This window comes from Electrona antarctica (assembly GCF_951216825.1).
Source record: "Electrona antarctica genome assembly, chromosome: 8".
Classification (NCBI taxonomy): domain Eukaryota; kingdom Metazoa; phylum Chordata; class Actinopteri; order Myctophiformes; family Myctophidae; genus Electrona; species Electrona antarctica.
This window is the reverse complement of record NC_136789.1, coordinates 27,336,825-27,352,570: the sequence shown is the minus strand read 5'-3', so window position 1 is coordinate 27,352,570 and position 15,746 is coordinate 27,336,825. Positions and strand designations below refer to the sequence as shown.

At 44.1% G+C, this 15,746-nt stretch overlaps 1 protein-coding gene across 6 annotated transcripts in view; it reads left to right on the top strand.

Annotated features, from left to right (window-relative positions):
• The first annotated feature begins 1,981 nt into the window (after window positions 1–1,981).
• Window positions 1,982–15,746, top strand: part of postna (periostin, osteoblast specific factor a) — a 63,667-nt gene continuing 49,902 nt past the window's right edge. For all 6 annotated transcript variants that reach the window (XM_079508768.1, XM_079508771.1, XM_079508770.1 and 3 more), the window contains exons 1-2: window positions 1,982–2,252; window positions 3,849–3,947. In XM_079508768.1, the coding sequence (XP_079364894.1) occupies window positions 2,134–2,252; window positions 3,849–3,947 (218 nt within the window). In that variant the 5' untranslated portion in view covers window positions 1,982–2,133. The remainder of the gene's footprint in view (window positions 2,253–3,848; window positions 3,948–15,746) is intronic.

Here is a 15,746-nt window from a genome sequence, read left to right as displayed (position 1 = left end):
TTTATTTGACTATAAATATAAGATCAGTGAATGCATGTGAAAAAAGGCTGAATTGGTTTTGTTCACAGCACAGAGGAGTGACTTACTTTTGGCTGCACAGGCCAACAAAAGGATCATTATTTATTACACAGTAGTTGAATACAGTTGTTGTAATGTGATGCATGGATGTGACCTCGTTATTTCTCAAATGTACTGTATGACAGGAAATGCAGTCGGCCCTATGGTGCGGTGGTGTTCTTAATTTGAACCACGGAAAATGCGTAAAGATTTGAAAACGTTTTGGGAGCATTTTTGATGCCAATGGAATGGGGATGTCCGGAATGTGGTATTGTCAGGCAAACACAGGAGAGGGAGGGAGCGCACACCAGCATTGATGAGGTGCCGACCACGGCAGATTATAATGGAGGAGGAGGAGGAGGAGGAGACCGCACAACTCTGCAAAAACATATTTAAAATAAATCAGGAACCCAACGTTTTGACAACATAGTCTTTTTCACTAATGCTTACATAAGTGGGTGGATGAAGGACACAAAGTGAAAGTAATGAAGGCAGAGTGGGAGAGTAGTATAGCCAGGGGGCCGGACAGTAAAAACCCACTGTCTGACAAGCTTCTGTAAACCCATCATCCCCACAGGGGGCTTTTTCCATTAGTTCGTTATGCTACACGTGTGTGTGTGTGTGTGGGGGTGGGGGGGGGGAGCGGGTGTGTGTCTATACACACAATGCTCTGGCTATAATTAGTGTCTCTCAGCTGACACATCTGACATCCCTGGGGCCAGATGATGCAGGTGTTGATATACTAGAACAAAGACCTCACTGAATACAGTATATACAGTAGTGTGTGTGTACAGTATGCATGTATGTGTAATTGTGTATGTAAGCATGTCTGCACATGTGTGGCGTTTGTATGTGTGCGCCTGCTGTGCATGTGTGCATGTGTTTCACCTATACTGCAGCTCCTCTACATCTATTGTGTGTACAGTGGCTCAGGAGGTCGAGCGGCCCCTTGGGAACAGGTGGCCAGTGTTCCCCAGTTTGATCCCGGTCGAACTGGGATCCCGGTCCCTGAGACACTGAACCCCCTAATTGCTCCCGATGAGCAGGTTGGTGCCTTGCATTGGTTTCCTCTCTGAAGGAATAGGTGAATGAGCATGTACTACTTGTACTGCTAAAACAAACTTGTTCATAAAGTAGTCAGTCAGTCAGAACCAATCTGAACACCTTTGCAGAACCACAATACTTCTCAGAACAAGTGGGAAAATCCAGATACGCCTTAAAGTCCAGTCCTCCTGCTTCACAATAAATCCATGGCAAAGAAAACATCATGTCACACAATCTGGAAAATCCCTTGAAAATCTCTGGATTATATCATATAAACAAAAAAATGTGTGTGTGTGTGTGTGTGTGTGTGTGTGTGTGTGTGTGTGTGTGTGTGTGTGTGTGTGTGTGTGTGTGTGTGTGTGTGTGTGTGTGTGTGTGTGTGTGTGTGTGTGTGTGTGTGTGTGTGTCCGTGTGTCCGTGTCCGTGTGTCCGTGTGTGCGTGTGTGCGTGCGTGCGTGCGTGGGTGCGTGCGTGCGTGCGTGGGTGCGTGCGTGCGTGCGTGCGTGCGTGCGTGCGTGCGTGCGTGCGTGCGTGCGTGCGTGCGTGCGCAGTATCCTGAAGAAAATGAACAGTCCATAGAATAGTTCTCCTTGTATAACCGACAGTATTAGTTGGGGTCTCGGGGTGTCCTTGGTGTTCTGGGATGAGATGGTAGTAAAATTAACAGACTCTTCAGAGAGAGAAAGAGAGAGAGAGACAATGAGCTCGTGCTCAAGTTAAAGACTTGCCCTAGAGGGGGGGTGAGCGTCAGTCATTCGTTAAACAGAGAGAGAGAGAGAGAGAGAGAGAGAGAGAGAGAGAGGAAAAGGGGTATGGGTGTGTGAGAGACTTGATGCTATAAAGGCTCCCTCTCTTGTGCACGTTCCTTTTTCTCCAGTGAACCTTTTTTTTGTGGTGTGGAGGGGCCCAGTGTGTGTGTGTCTGTGTGGAAGAGAGAGAGAGCGAGAGAGAGAAAGTGAGAGAGAGTGTGTGAGTGTGTGTGTGTGTGTGACCTGAATTGAACAACAAAGGATTGATATCATTTACAGCAGGATGAGGCATTTATTTGTGCTTACCTGTGTGCTGTTGGCACACTGGTCTATCGACAGAGTGGAGTCTTCGGCGTATGACAAGATTGTCACCCACAGCCGCATACGGGCCAGGCTTGAAGGGTAAGAACATCATCATTATGGAGGGAGGGGGTCAGAGAGGAAGAGGGGATGCTGTGTAGACCAGTGGTTCGCAAACCTTTTAATTTCAAGGGCCCCTGTATGAGTTACAGACTTGTAAGGGTCCATTTTAGAACCCTCTCAAGGAACCCTGCAGAACCACTGGTGTAGACAAATTAGGCATTGCAGTGTCAACCTGCACTGTTGAAAATGGGCCAATGGGTCCATTTGGTTCCATTTGTAGACTCTCAGTGGTACAATGATGTGGAGATGTTGATGTGAGAGGAGGTACCGCAACAGGTGAAGACTAGATATCGATGCTTTTTGAGGGGCGCTAGCCCCTTCTATATATTCAGCTATTAGTGTAGATTTTTGTCAAAAATGTAATTCCCATTGACAATGAATGGAGAATTTACATCATACTGTATGTGTCTGAGCAAAGATAAGAGCGCCCCTCACTTCACACGGGTGTGATTTTTATTGTATTCCGTTTGAATTTCAATTTGAGTTGAGTTACCTTTATAGGTTCTACATGTATGGTTAAGTTACTATTATACAGTCAGTGTATGTGAATGTTTATGGAAAAATAAGCACCAGTAAGTGTTGTTTAAGACCAATGTCATTCATGTTCCTTTTGGTTCTATATGCACAGACTGGTTCTGTGGTTCAGATAGTGGTCGAACACACGTGTCTAAAGTATTGATTTTAGTCAAAATGGAAAAGTCCATATCCTTCCTCAGTTGCATTATTCACACTCCTGTTCTAATTCTGAAAAGGTGAAGGTGATCTAATAGGGCTTGTGTCAGACAGTTCATTGTAATTTAATAATAATAATTGGGAAAGTTTCTCATTACACACTGTAAAGTGATAAAAGTGGTTCTTTGAACTTAATGAGCTATTCCATATGGCTGTCCGCCTTAGTCGAATAATTGATCGATCAATCAATTTGGGTTTTGTCATTCAATACATTTTTAGTTGATTCGTTGTTTTTATGCTTTTTTCCATGCTTTATAAAAAATGTTCTTGGTTAAGAGCACATCTCTTGTGAACTGAACTCTAGATATACTGTAATAATAACTCTTCTACCAGTATATAGGCCAATTGTCAGTACTCAGTAGCTATTGTGGAGTCATTAGAATGTTCGGTTGTCGACCTCGTGCTCAGTGCATTATTATAGCCTATATACTGTAGTGCATGCACTATGCAGCAAACATAATTTTTACGGATCTTTTAATTATTTCAAACAATGAAGTTGACAAATTCCTCTGAATAAGAATGTCTTTTACTACGTCAGTCCTATACTATTCAGGTAACACACTACAACCATAAAAGTCTACATTAACGTCTGCGTCTCTCCTCCTTCTCATCCCCTCGCTGTTCATGGGTCTTCTCTCCATGACCGCATCTCCCACCTCTTCCCTGCTTTAAATGTCTTCTTCCAACCCCCTACACACCCTCCTCCTCCTCCTCCTCCTCCTCCTCCTCTTCACGCTGACACACGCTCTCTTTGTTCTCCTTTACCTCCTCCTACCACCACCACTCACCTTTTCCACCCCACCTCCTCACCTATCTCCCCCCACCTCCCTCGTCTCCTTGCAGGCCCAACGTGTGCGCTCTGCAGCAGGTCATGGGTACCAAGAAGAAGTACTTCAGCACGTGTAGGAACTGGTACAAAGGCGCCATCTGTGGCAAGAAAGCGTAAGTTTACCCCCCACCCCACCTCTCCAAACTGTCATGATGTCATAACCACACCACACCTGGGATCAATCATCTAGTTCAGTGGTTCTTTTATTTTCAAAGACCCCCATATAACTTCTCAAGGAACCCTGAGGATCCCTCATGGACCCCTCTTTGAAAAAGCAACTGATCTAATTGAAGAAGACAGTCACATTTGGTTACCTATATTTGTTTTGTTGTTGTATACATTGCAGTAATTGTCTCCCAATGTAAGACTTCATAGCAACTATTCGATAGACTGAGCACTGTAATTTACAAGTCCTACGTGGGTCGTGTTTTTTGTCCCCCATTCTGAATTCCCATAGACTTTTCTTATATCGCGTCAAATAAGAACTGTGTTCCAAAAAATAAACAGAATTGTCCCGGCGGTTTTACTCCTATGGATATGAAGATTCAACTAACTGTGAGAAATCGCTAATGTGGCTGGCAACAAATTAAGTTTCGCTAGAAACGCTAGAAACAGACTGTATATCAAATATGACTGACTGACTTTCGTAAACGATACAGAGACACCTCCCCGACAATCAAATCAAAATCAAATCAAACTTTATTTGTATAGCACCTTTACAACAGCCAAAGCTGACCAAAGTGCTTAACAGAGTGAAACAAGACAGTAGAGCATGGCAATATAAAACAATATCGCATAGACAATATCGCATAGACAGTTTGTGTTTATTCTTGGACCACATTGCTAGTTATATGAGACGATTTTTAAGAAACCCAATGTTATTCTCCATAGAAAAGATACTTCGGGGGAACCTGAGCGAGTCACATCAGGACTTAATCTGTGCTCTATGCAGGGCCCATCTTACCCTGATTAAATCAATATTAATGGTCATAATTGTAATGGGTTTGAAACGTAGAAAGGGAGCGGCTGTAGTTAAGTGCTGTAGGTAGAGAGGTCAACCTGGGAAGGTCTGAAGGTCACCGGACCCTTGACCCCTAACTGCTCCCCAGGTGTATATTAATGGCTCCTAATTGATAGGACGGGTAAAGGCATTGGAGGAATGTCAGGTATGTGTACATGCAATTGTCAAACACCACAACAACCACATCTTATTACAGTTATTTAGCTGCAACCACACAGCTAGTATATCGTTATATCGTCAAGCAGGAACCTCTTATCTCCCTATTCTAATATAACACTCTTTTGTAAATGAATGCCCTATACTACAGTGTCACACAAATGTATAAAAAGTACTGTAGAAGATCTACAAGCTCGAAATGTGTCACTTCGCGCCACATTTCGAGCTTGTAGATCTGCTATTTTGCTACTTTTGAATTTGAATCCTGAAAAGTAAAGTATAGTTTGTCGGTCAGACCAAGAACATGTCGGATATTTTCAGAGATGAGCATGTTTGACCCAGACAGTGTTTCCATTTAATTTGCTAATTCTTTTTGGGCGTGCAATTCCAGAATTGTCAGATTTCACTTTGTGTCTGAATCCTTATGCTCAGTAATGTGTCAGGGGGGCATCGCGGCTATTTGTCTCTCAAGGACAAATACACTGAGGTGAAAACGTAAATCTCACTTTAGTGGACTTGGGAAGCTTTAAGTGATAGTGTATTGTTTCTGCAGATGTTCTTTTACAACAGCTGACGCTGCAGCCGTGACCGCGTCACCTCTGTATTTGGGTTGGAAGGTCACGGGTGAAGGCTCTGTGTGTGTCTGCTGAGACCCGTAGAATAGGCTGTCTCTGGGTTGAGTTCCCCAATATGTTCACCAGCTGTGACTCTTTACCCTGATGCTTGTCAAAATGCAGGTGTTGGCGTTTATAGGCAACAGAAAACGGAAACGATTTATCTTCTTCTTGTTTTCAAGCAGCTTCCCTTCCCTCTTGCATTCTAATAATGCCCCTAATTCTGTTCAGTTTAATCCTCTAAATGACACAATCAATCAATCACAATCTGCTTGTCTCTCTGTGTCTCTGTCACTACCCCTCCCCTGCGCCTCCTGCTCTGCTCTCCTAGTGTGCGTGTGTGCGTGCGTCAAGGTGCGTGCGCATGCACGTGCGTGCGTGTGTGCGTCCGTGCTTGCTTGCGCGGAGTGTCTTGTGTCAGTTTTAATGGCATGACGTCCCCACAGGTGCTATACATTCCTGGACTCCTGTGCAGATTGGCATTTCGTTAGGTGCATTTTAACCTGACAGGCAGTCGAGAGAACCTTGGATTGTACTGCAGGTCAGATCATGTATAGGAGATCCAGTTTTGGGACGTGTGCATCAGTGCATGCACCACTGCACCCGCATGCGCTTGTGCATGTCACAGGGAATACAGGCATGGACTTGTGTGTGGAGTAGAGATGCATTTTGTTGGCCGGATCATGTCAGGTCATTGTACTTTCATCTTATGTTTATTTATTATTATCTTGTGTATATCTTATTGTCACACCAATAAGTCGCTGCTTGTATGGCAACAATGCTTGATTTTCAAGTGATCGTGTTTTGATTCAAGCCGTCTTACGGGCTCCTGCCTTGAAGAAAGTCTTTGACAGAATGTTTACATCGCACCACAGAGCGGTGTGTGTGTGTGAATGCTCTTCTTGAACCTTGCGTCCTGATTCTGCGGCAAACAATCTAAGGGATGTCAGTAGGTGAAATACTAGTGGACCTAGTACAGACCCCGGGGGGACCTTAGGGGGGACCCTGGTCAACTGTAACTGTGGGTTTTGAATAAACATAGGACTGCAAGGGAATCCCCGGAGATTCCCAGTGATGTCACTTGATTCTTGAATCCACGGCGCAAACAAGCCGTCAACATTAACGGTCAATTGAGCCCAAGTGTGGCACAAACAAATGCAGAATGGATGAATGGGACTTGACTTACCCAAAACATTCTGTTGTTTTTATCTTTTGTTTTGTTTCCTGGACTGGCTGTTTGGGAGTAATTTTGCTGCTGCTTTGTATTGTACTAAACTTATGTACCATTTTGGAAAATAAATAAACATTTGAATTATAAAATATATATATATATATAATTCAGGGAACCGTCACAGTGGTTAAAGCCAAATGCATGACACTAATAGATTTACAATGCATCGCGATGAGACACGATGGTAGCTTGTAGATCTGGTCTTTTTTTGGCAAGCAACACTGACATGCGATGGGTTGTAAATTGAGCTTTGGTTCCAGCACCAAAACTTCAAACCGAAGCGGGGGGAGCGTTTATTTCTTCCAGGTGATCCATCTATATAAACAATGTGTATATGTAGACATGATGTATTGTGTAGGGAGGGAGAGGACACCCATGGTTCTTATAGGAGACCATGTTTGGAGTGTAGGGCTCGGCTGGAGGACTGTGTGTGACTGTGTGACTGTGTGTGTGTGTGTGTGCGTGCGTGCGTGCGTGCCCGCCCGCCCGCCCGCCCGCCCTGGGTGGGGTCGGTTTGGGACTTTTATTGTTCTGTAACAGAAACACTTCAGACAAACACAGATGCATGCATGTATACACTCACATTTAAGTATGCACACACGCACACACACACGTGCATGTGAGTGCACATATGCACGCACACACGCACACGCCACATGTGTTGGTTACGCTACAGCTATCAGCTCCAGCACCTGCTGTTGTGTCAGGATGTGTCTGGTTTAACTGTGGGAAACTTCAAGAGGGAGGATGAGAGAGAGAGACAGCAAGAGATAGAAGAGATAGCATGATGGAGATACTAGGTGTAAACAGAGAGAGAGAGACAGTCTAATTGCTGTCGGGTCAGAACCTCATAACGTCCAAAACTGTTACTTTTCAAGATACTAATTCAAATATAGCAGATCTAGAAGCTCACCTGTCACATTTCGAAACGTTGATTCCTGAACTAGCTACCAATAAAACTACTGGGAGCTTAACATCGGTGTGCGGACATCCAACCTTTTTACTGTATGTATATTTTTGTCCAGCACCCTATATAATTTTTTTGAGATGTGCGTGCTTCCCGTCTGGATTTTCTCTCGCATAACGCAGTAGGCCTAGGGCATATTTACGAACAAAAACATTAGTTTAAATATGGAGATGAGAGGTGTGATGTAGCACTATTTACAGTACAATGCGATCCATTGGCCAGCAGCACATGCCTTATCATACCAAGAGTCTGCTCAGCGCTGTGTCCTTTATGGCCGCTGTCGTAATATTAATGCATAATGAATCAAAGCTACCAAAATCCATTAAGCCGTCTTAATATATGATACGATGTTGATGTGCTGGAACGTGGATCAAAGTCTCCTCAGAACTAATGGATTTGCCCTGAACGCTTTGTGTCAATTTTGATTTCTTTCTATTAAACTGAAATAAATCGTAGCAAATGGTGATGTTTTATTTATGTCCTACCTGGGATTTGAACCTGGGAGGTCTCGTGCGTGGTAGACCAAACATCTACCAATCATCCAAGAGGGAAGGATCCCCCTTGCATGCGTCATTGTCCAGGGGAGATGTTATTGTTGCTCGTATGAACTTTGCAGTACTACTTTTCAACCAGTAGGTGTCCTAGTATAGGGAGACCACTCTCAACTCCTGCAGCAGGTGTATACTGTAATAACATACTCTACCATTCAGATTGGTTACAATTAAATGTTATTCATTAAAGGAGCATTCAGTGATTTGGGTGATTTGGAAAACCACCCAGTCCGCCCCGGTAACAAAATGTGCACATGCACGCTCTACAGTGGGGGGAAGTGCAACAGGCCAACAGCATGTGCACCAAGGCCCGCCCCCACTCGATCATGATTGGAGGAAGGCCCCTCTCATCCTGATTGGATGAAGGTTTTGCCACCCGCCACCAAAACTGAAACTAGGGTTTTTTTTACCCCAGGGGCTCACTGGGGACAGGGAGGATTTCCTTATATGGTCAGCACACTCTATAGTAGGGAGGATTATCCAGAAAAAAAGAAAAAATAAGTGATATTTGAATTAAGTCAAATCACTGAATATACCTTTAACATACGTTATGCATACAGCCATGACATCTGACCTCTTCACACTTCTCTTCTCTCCCCAGTCCCTGTGAAGTCGTTCCTAATTTGCCAGGTTGCAAATTTCCCCTCCCTCCGACCGTGCTTGGACTATATATCCACTGATGTTCTACTTAAGTGCCACTGCCAATGGCAGGGGCTAGAACTTTGAAATGCCATAATATATCTGTAGCTTAACTAGCTTGTACACCTGTAAAACATTTAGCTAAACCTGAAGACAAACATCACTTGGAGTGAACGTTTACGAGCGATAAAAACTCGAGGTGAAATGACGAGCAGACGCTATCTCGGTGTTAACTGTCTGTGACTAAGCTGAAATGGAACCTTTTTGCGAAAAGGAAAAAAACGGTAGTGGGACAGTGTGAACATTGTTCAGCTACACTGGAGGAAATCCAGCCAGCTGTGATGTGAATGTCTCCCTTGGATTTGGGTGTTGATGAGAGATTAGCAGAGGTTCTTTGGGGCTATATTGGCATGCTGGGTGCTTGGGAGTCCTCTATTTGGGTCCATTCTTCTTCATAATCATCTCAGAGTTAAATTAAAGGTATATTCAGTGATTTTACTTAATTCAAATATCACTTATTTGTTCTTATTTTTTGGATAATCCTCCCTACTAGAAAGTGTGCTGACCATATAAGGAGTTCCTCCCTGTCCCCAGTTAACCCCTGGGGTCAAAAAACCCTAGTTTCGGTTTGGGCTTTGGGTGGCAAAGCCTTCCTCCAATCATGATCGAAGGCCTGCACCAAGGGCAGGCCTTGGTGCACGTGCTGTTGGTCTGTTGTACTTCCCCCACTGTAGAGCGTGTGCATGTGCACATCTTGTTACCGGGTGGACCGTTTTTTTTTCCAAATCACCCAAATCACTGAATGCTCCTTTAAAACAACGATATTTGCTGTGTTAAATACAGAACATGTGTACACAGTAAAAGTGTCGGTGGTAATTTACGTAATTTACCCATTTGTAGCTCAGAGTGTACAGATGCAACCAAGTCCATTACCATTCCATTTGGTTACATCTGTACACTCTCAAAAGTTAATTGAACACAGTGTCACTGACTCCATATTTTACCTTTTTTATATTTTTTCTTGGTTTTGCTTTATCGTTTTTAAACCTTTTTTTTTACATTTTGAAAATGTTAGCTTAAAAGTTTAGCTTTAAAATAAAATAACGGCGCCTGGTTAAAATGGGTTTTTCATGTGGGTTTCATAAACATTTAACCAATTAAATCGTTTTAAAAGAGCTTTTCGCTGAATAATAACTACATTGAATATTGGAACTCAGGTACTTTCTTTGCATTTCCTTACAGTAGTAATAGTCTTGGTCGGACATGCAGAACAGTACAAGGTTTCCACCAAACGGCAACAAATCCAACAATATAGTACAGCCTGCTTCACGTCTGACACTGAGAGATAAGAGGAATCGTGGCGAGACATGTGCTGTAGGGTCGGGTGAAACTGGAATTCCCTGCTGTGAATCTACAGGGAGCAAAAGACATAACCGAGACTCCAGTTCATAAAACTCACGCCCTGTTTAGCGCTATTCTCCATTCATTACCCAAATTGCCCCTTCGTGTGGCTGCTAACGATCTACTCTGTGGAGGAACGGCTCCGCGGGGACTTCCTAACGAGCCATTTTCTTGCTAAGCGCTCCCCGACTGGAGCTGCTGGAGCTCAGGTGGAATCAATTAGCCTCCCAGTGAGGCGCTGTGACTGGGATCGATTCACCACTTAGTTACTGTCATGAAAGTGTTAAAGCTGGAAATAACCCCCCCAGAAGCTCACTTTAACCCCATCTGTACTGTAGACTAGAACATTGGTTCGTAAAGTTTTCTATTTTTAATTTCAAGGAACCCCAGTTGGTAATGCCATAGCCTACGGACACTCATTACGCTGAGAGTGTTATAGTGTACAAATGGAACCAAATTAAGGGTTACAGACCTATAACATCTACAGTATAATTTTGCTGGGTGGTCCCTGCCCTGAAACATCTCTCAAAGGACCCCCGGGGGGTCCCTGGACCGCACGTTGAGAACCACTGTTGTAGTTAGTTGTAGAGTTTCTTCCAGATGTTCTGAGCAGGGACTGACTGTGAATTAACTGTGGCAACAATGAGCAACAGAGATTGCAAGAACTTGTGTCTCAGATCTCGAGGGCACTCTACTATGGTGCATTTTGCATCCCAAAATGCAGTTTATAGAGGGACGCAATACAACAACGACCTCTGCATTCTACGGGATGCACTATACTGTACTCAGCATGTACAGTAAAAATAATACATATAGCCAAAATAATATATTTTTTTTTATAGTTTATTTTTGCTAGCTTTAGTTTTAATAATTATTTATTCATCTGTTTTCTACATGAATATAACCACATTATAACCATATAAAATGAAATGGGAGTTAAATGCTGCAAATTTTGTAAAAATGACATAATATGACTCGCCATAATATAACGTCGCTGAAGTGGGACTCACCAAATGTCCCTGGGGCGAGGGGACTATGACATCACCGTTTCAGCAAATTAGGCGGCATTTGCTATACACACGGAGACGAGAAAGTCGCGTCTCCAAACTTTCCCACTCTGGAAGGTAGTTTCAAAATTAGCCGTTTAAGTCCCCCAAAACGCCGTCTCCGTGTGACAAAAAGGGAAGATCGGCTAATTACTTACCCGAGTAACACAGAAATCGTCCTCGTCTGTACAGGCTCTAAAAGACCACCCCTGCATCCCGGGACTCATTACATTGAAAACCTATTTACATCACTGCAGTATGCTAATACAATATAGCTAGTACAGACATGACATCTAACCTCTTCATATACGGTACTTCTCTTCACTTTGTCGTTCCTGATTTGCCTTTTGTGAAAAGATGCCAAAATTGCGCCTGGCACCATTTCACACTTGCTTGGACAATTCACTGATGTTTCACTGAAGTGCCAATTAATGGCAGGGTCTCTGAAACGTTGGAATGTCACATCTGTACATCTGGCAGTGATTGGAACTTGGAGCCTGGAGATGGTCTCGCTATCTTTCCATTTTAGAAATGTAGACCGTGGTGTTGACCAGTGTTGATTCCGTTGACTAAAACTAAGAGGAAAAATGTTCGTCGACTACCTTTTTTTTACTGACAAAAACTAAATGGAAACTAAATGAAAACGAAACTATTATCACTAAAACTAAGCTAAATGTATTGACAATTTCGTCAACAGATAGAAACTAAAATGTTAAGAAGGGTCTAGTGGACAAGAGATCCAGTATAAGTCATTTTACACTTGGTTGCATGCCGAAAATAGCCGATCTACAAGCTGTGTAAAATATGCCATTAGTGTAAAATATTTTAGTTGACTATATCAACCATAGATTTAGTCGACTTAAAATCTCATGACATTTAGTAAGTTGACTAAAACTAGACTAACAGTCAAACATTCCAGGTGACTAAAATATGACTAAAACTAAATTAAGTTTCATTCCAAAGACTGACTAAAATAGAAATTTGCTGCCAAAAACAACACTGGTGTTGACAAGCGGTACTGCCTGGAGCTCATGAGCACAATTAATATCTCTGCTGGCAGAGATATTAGCCTTAGAGCCTCTTGAATGAGCGGCAGTTTGTTCTCTCATAAAAAGGAGGCATAAAAAGTTATGGGCTGCAGCTTAAAAGCTATATGCTTTATTTCCTGACTGGACTGCTGCCTGATATGACGTCCATTAGTATGTCAAATATAAATTGTTCTAAGTGTAGGGCTGCACTGTTTTGTTTGTATGGAAATTGTTGTATAGCAGTAGGTGTTGCTATTTCTATATAGTTCTTATGTATGTACAGTACTGAATATGTAATTATGTATACAGCGTTTTCAGGAAGCAATTTGAGCATTCACAAAATGTAAAACGACCCTGAAAGATCCAGGGTTGAAAAAGAAAACTGTCTAATGTTTTTAAACATGGCAAAATCCCCCACCATGTGAATGTGCATGTGTGTACTGTACGCATTTCTACTGTATGTGCGCGTGCGTGCGTGCGTGCGTGCGTGCGTGCGTGCGTGCGTGCGTGCGTGCGTGCGTGCGTGCGTGTACCCGTGCACACTTGCTTGAGTATGTCTGTGTGCACGCATGCAGTGTACTGTATGTGCGCATGGCTGTGTGTTCATGTTTAAACATCTGTGCCTTCATTGCTGTGAGCGTGGAGCCCATCTGGAGTAGCCTGGCTAATAAGCCAGACTCAAATCACACTGTCGTGTGGTATTTGAGTCTGGAGATGCTGTGTATGGATCTTGTTTCCCGGGGGGGCGGGTTCAAACATTTTCTCTTTGACGCAATTGGTCAGAGCTACTGTGAGTCAAAGGTCTCAAGCATTGAACGTCACTTTACCAAAGCCCACCCATATTGCATACCGTGTCCCGATTGGCCACACCAGTTCTCTGGTGTAGGAAATGGGCGTACAATTGAGCCTCTCCAGACCGTAATCCGCCGGCAGGCAATTTTTTTTTGCCAACTGCTGATTCGGTCTGGCTTATTAGCCAGGCTACATCTGGAGAGCACTCTGTGGCTGTCCTATACTCCTGGCTCCCTCTGCCTGGGTCTGGTGGTGCTGGTGGTGTGAGGGTCAGTCCACTCTGTCCTGGCTCCCTCGCTCTGATCTGCTCTGGGTCTGGTGGTGGTGGTGTTGAGGGTTAGTTCACTCTGTCCTGGCTCCCTCGCTCTGATCTGCTCTGGGTCTGGTGGTGGTGGTGTTGAGGGTTAGTTCACTCTGTCCTGGCTCCCTCGCTCTGATCTGCTCTGGGTCTGGTGGTGTTGGTGTGAGGGTTAGTTCACTCTGTCCTGGCTCCCAGGTCTGCTCTGCTTGGGTCTGGTGGTGGTGGTGTGAGGGTTAGTTCACTCTGTCCTGGCTCCCAGGTCTGCTCTGCTTGGGTCTGGTGGTGGTGGTGTGAGGGTTAGTTCACTCTGTGTTGGCTCCCAGGTCTGCTCTGCTTGGGTCTGGTGGTGGTGGTGTGAGGATTAGTTCACTCTGTGTTGGCTCCCAGGTCTGCTCTGCTTGGGTCTGGTGGTGGTGGTGTGAGGGTTTGTTCACTCTGTCCTGGCTCCCAGGTCTGCTCTGCTTGGGTCTGGTGGTGGTGGTGTGAGGGTTTGTTCACTCTGTCCTGGCACCCTCTGCTCTGCTTGGGTCTGGTGGTGGTGGTGTGAGGGTTAGTTCACTCTGTGTTGGCTCCCAGGTCTGCTCTGCTTGGGTCTGGTGGTGGTGGTGTGAGGGTTAGTTCACTCTGTGTTGGCTCCCTCTGCTCTGCTTGGGTCTGGTGGTGTGTGAGGGTTAGTTCCACCTCCAGTCAGTCTCCAGACCCTCATCCATTATGTTGTCACAGTATATACCATGACCTCATACCTGCCTGACATCCAGCCACTTTATTGGAACGGTATATAGTATATAATCATCAAAGCATGGGCTGATTACTCTGTGAAGGACAGCTAGGACTAGTGCTGTCAGACATATTCGGAACAGACCCGCATGCACTCGTAGTTAAAATAGAAAAAAAGGAAGAGAAAGGAAAAAAAGACAAAAAGGTTTTGAGAAAGCGGTTTGAAGCGGCGTGTACAGTACGTAAAGTGAGTCCCAAACCTGTGGGCCCCGGCCGGGGCCACTGGTGAGCCGTGAGGGTATTGCAAGTGGGTCCCCAAATCATTGGCTAAACACGATTTTTACGATAATAATTAAAGCCTTGCCGAGCCATGTGATCCATAGGGCAGGACACTATCTCCTGTTTCTGTAGTGTGAGGTGGTTTGATGTTCTGTACATCCCCTGGAGTCTGGACACTATTGCCGAATGGCAACACGTCATTTTCAAGTGGGCCAGGAAACGTTAGGAAACACATTATACCCGGTATAATTACAAGTATAAGGCTATGTTCAGACTGGCAGCCAAAATAAAAAAATGTGGCATATCCAGATTGGAATCACTAGAGGTTACGTGTCTTTCTTATTAGACACCTCGGCACATAAGATATTGAACCTGGGACCCTCTGTTTCCCGGACGGCCTGGCTCATATACCCATTCAGCTATGGCCGCCCTAAAAGCCAATCTACAAGCCAACCTCTGAATACACAAATCAGATCTGTGATCATGTGAACAGTGTGGATAGTCACTCCAAAGATTGTATTTGACAAAACACTGAACAAACCCGTAAGTGGGAGAAATGCTTCTGAATTCTCTTTTGTTTTTTGTTTTGTTTTTCTCTCTCGACTTGAACGTCTGATAAGCCAGCGGATCTGAATCACGTTTTCTGATGAATCACTGTGGAACAAGAAATGTGTAAATTTTCTCTCTGGGAATATTGACCTTGGACAGCCCTGTGGTTTTCTGTCACCGCTCCCAATAACACATCATAATCTGTGTTCCTGTTCATCTCTGGAGGGGAAAGGCAACACACTTACAGTATTGGTGTTGGGCACAGCCCTGAACCCATGGAGACAACCTCTGCATACTGTAGAATCACAGCCGTGTTTCCATGGGAAAACAGGAAGCACACTCCCTTTCACGACTCGGCTGCAATGCTTGGATTGTGTAAATAAATATGCTCCACTAATTAGCCCAAAAAATACGAAGAAAAAGTACTTTGGCCTAAACCCTCTCTTTCTGTAAACTCACTGAAGTACCTAAACCCTCTCTTTCTGTAAACTCACTGAAGTACCTAAACCCTCTCTTACTGTAAACTCACTGAAGTACCTAAACCCTCTCTTTCTGTAAACTCACTGAAGTACCTAAACCCTCTCTTTCTGTAAACTCACTGAAGTACCTAAACCCTCTAT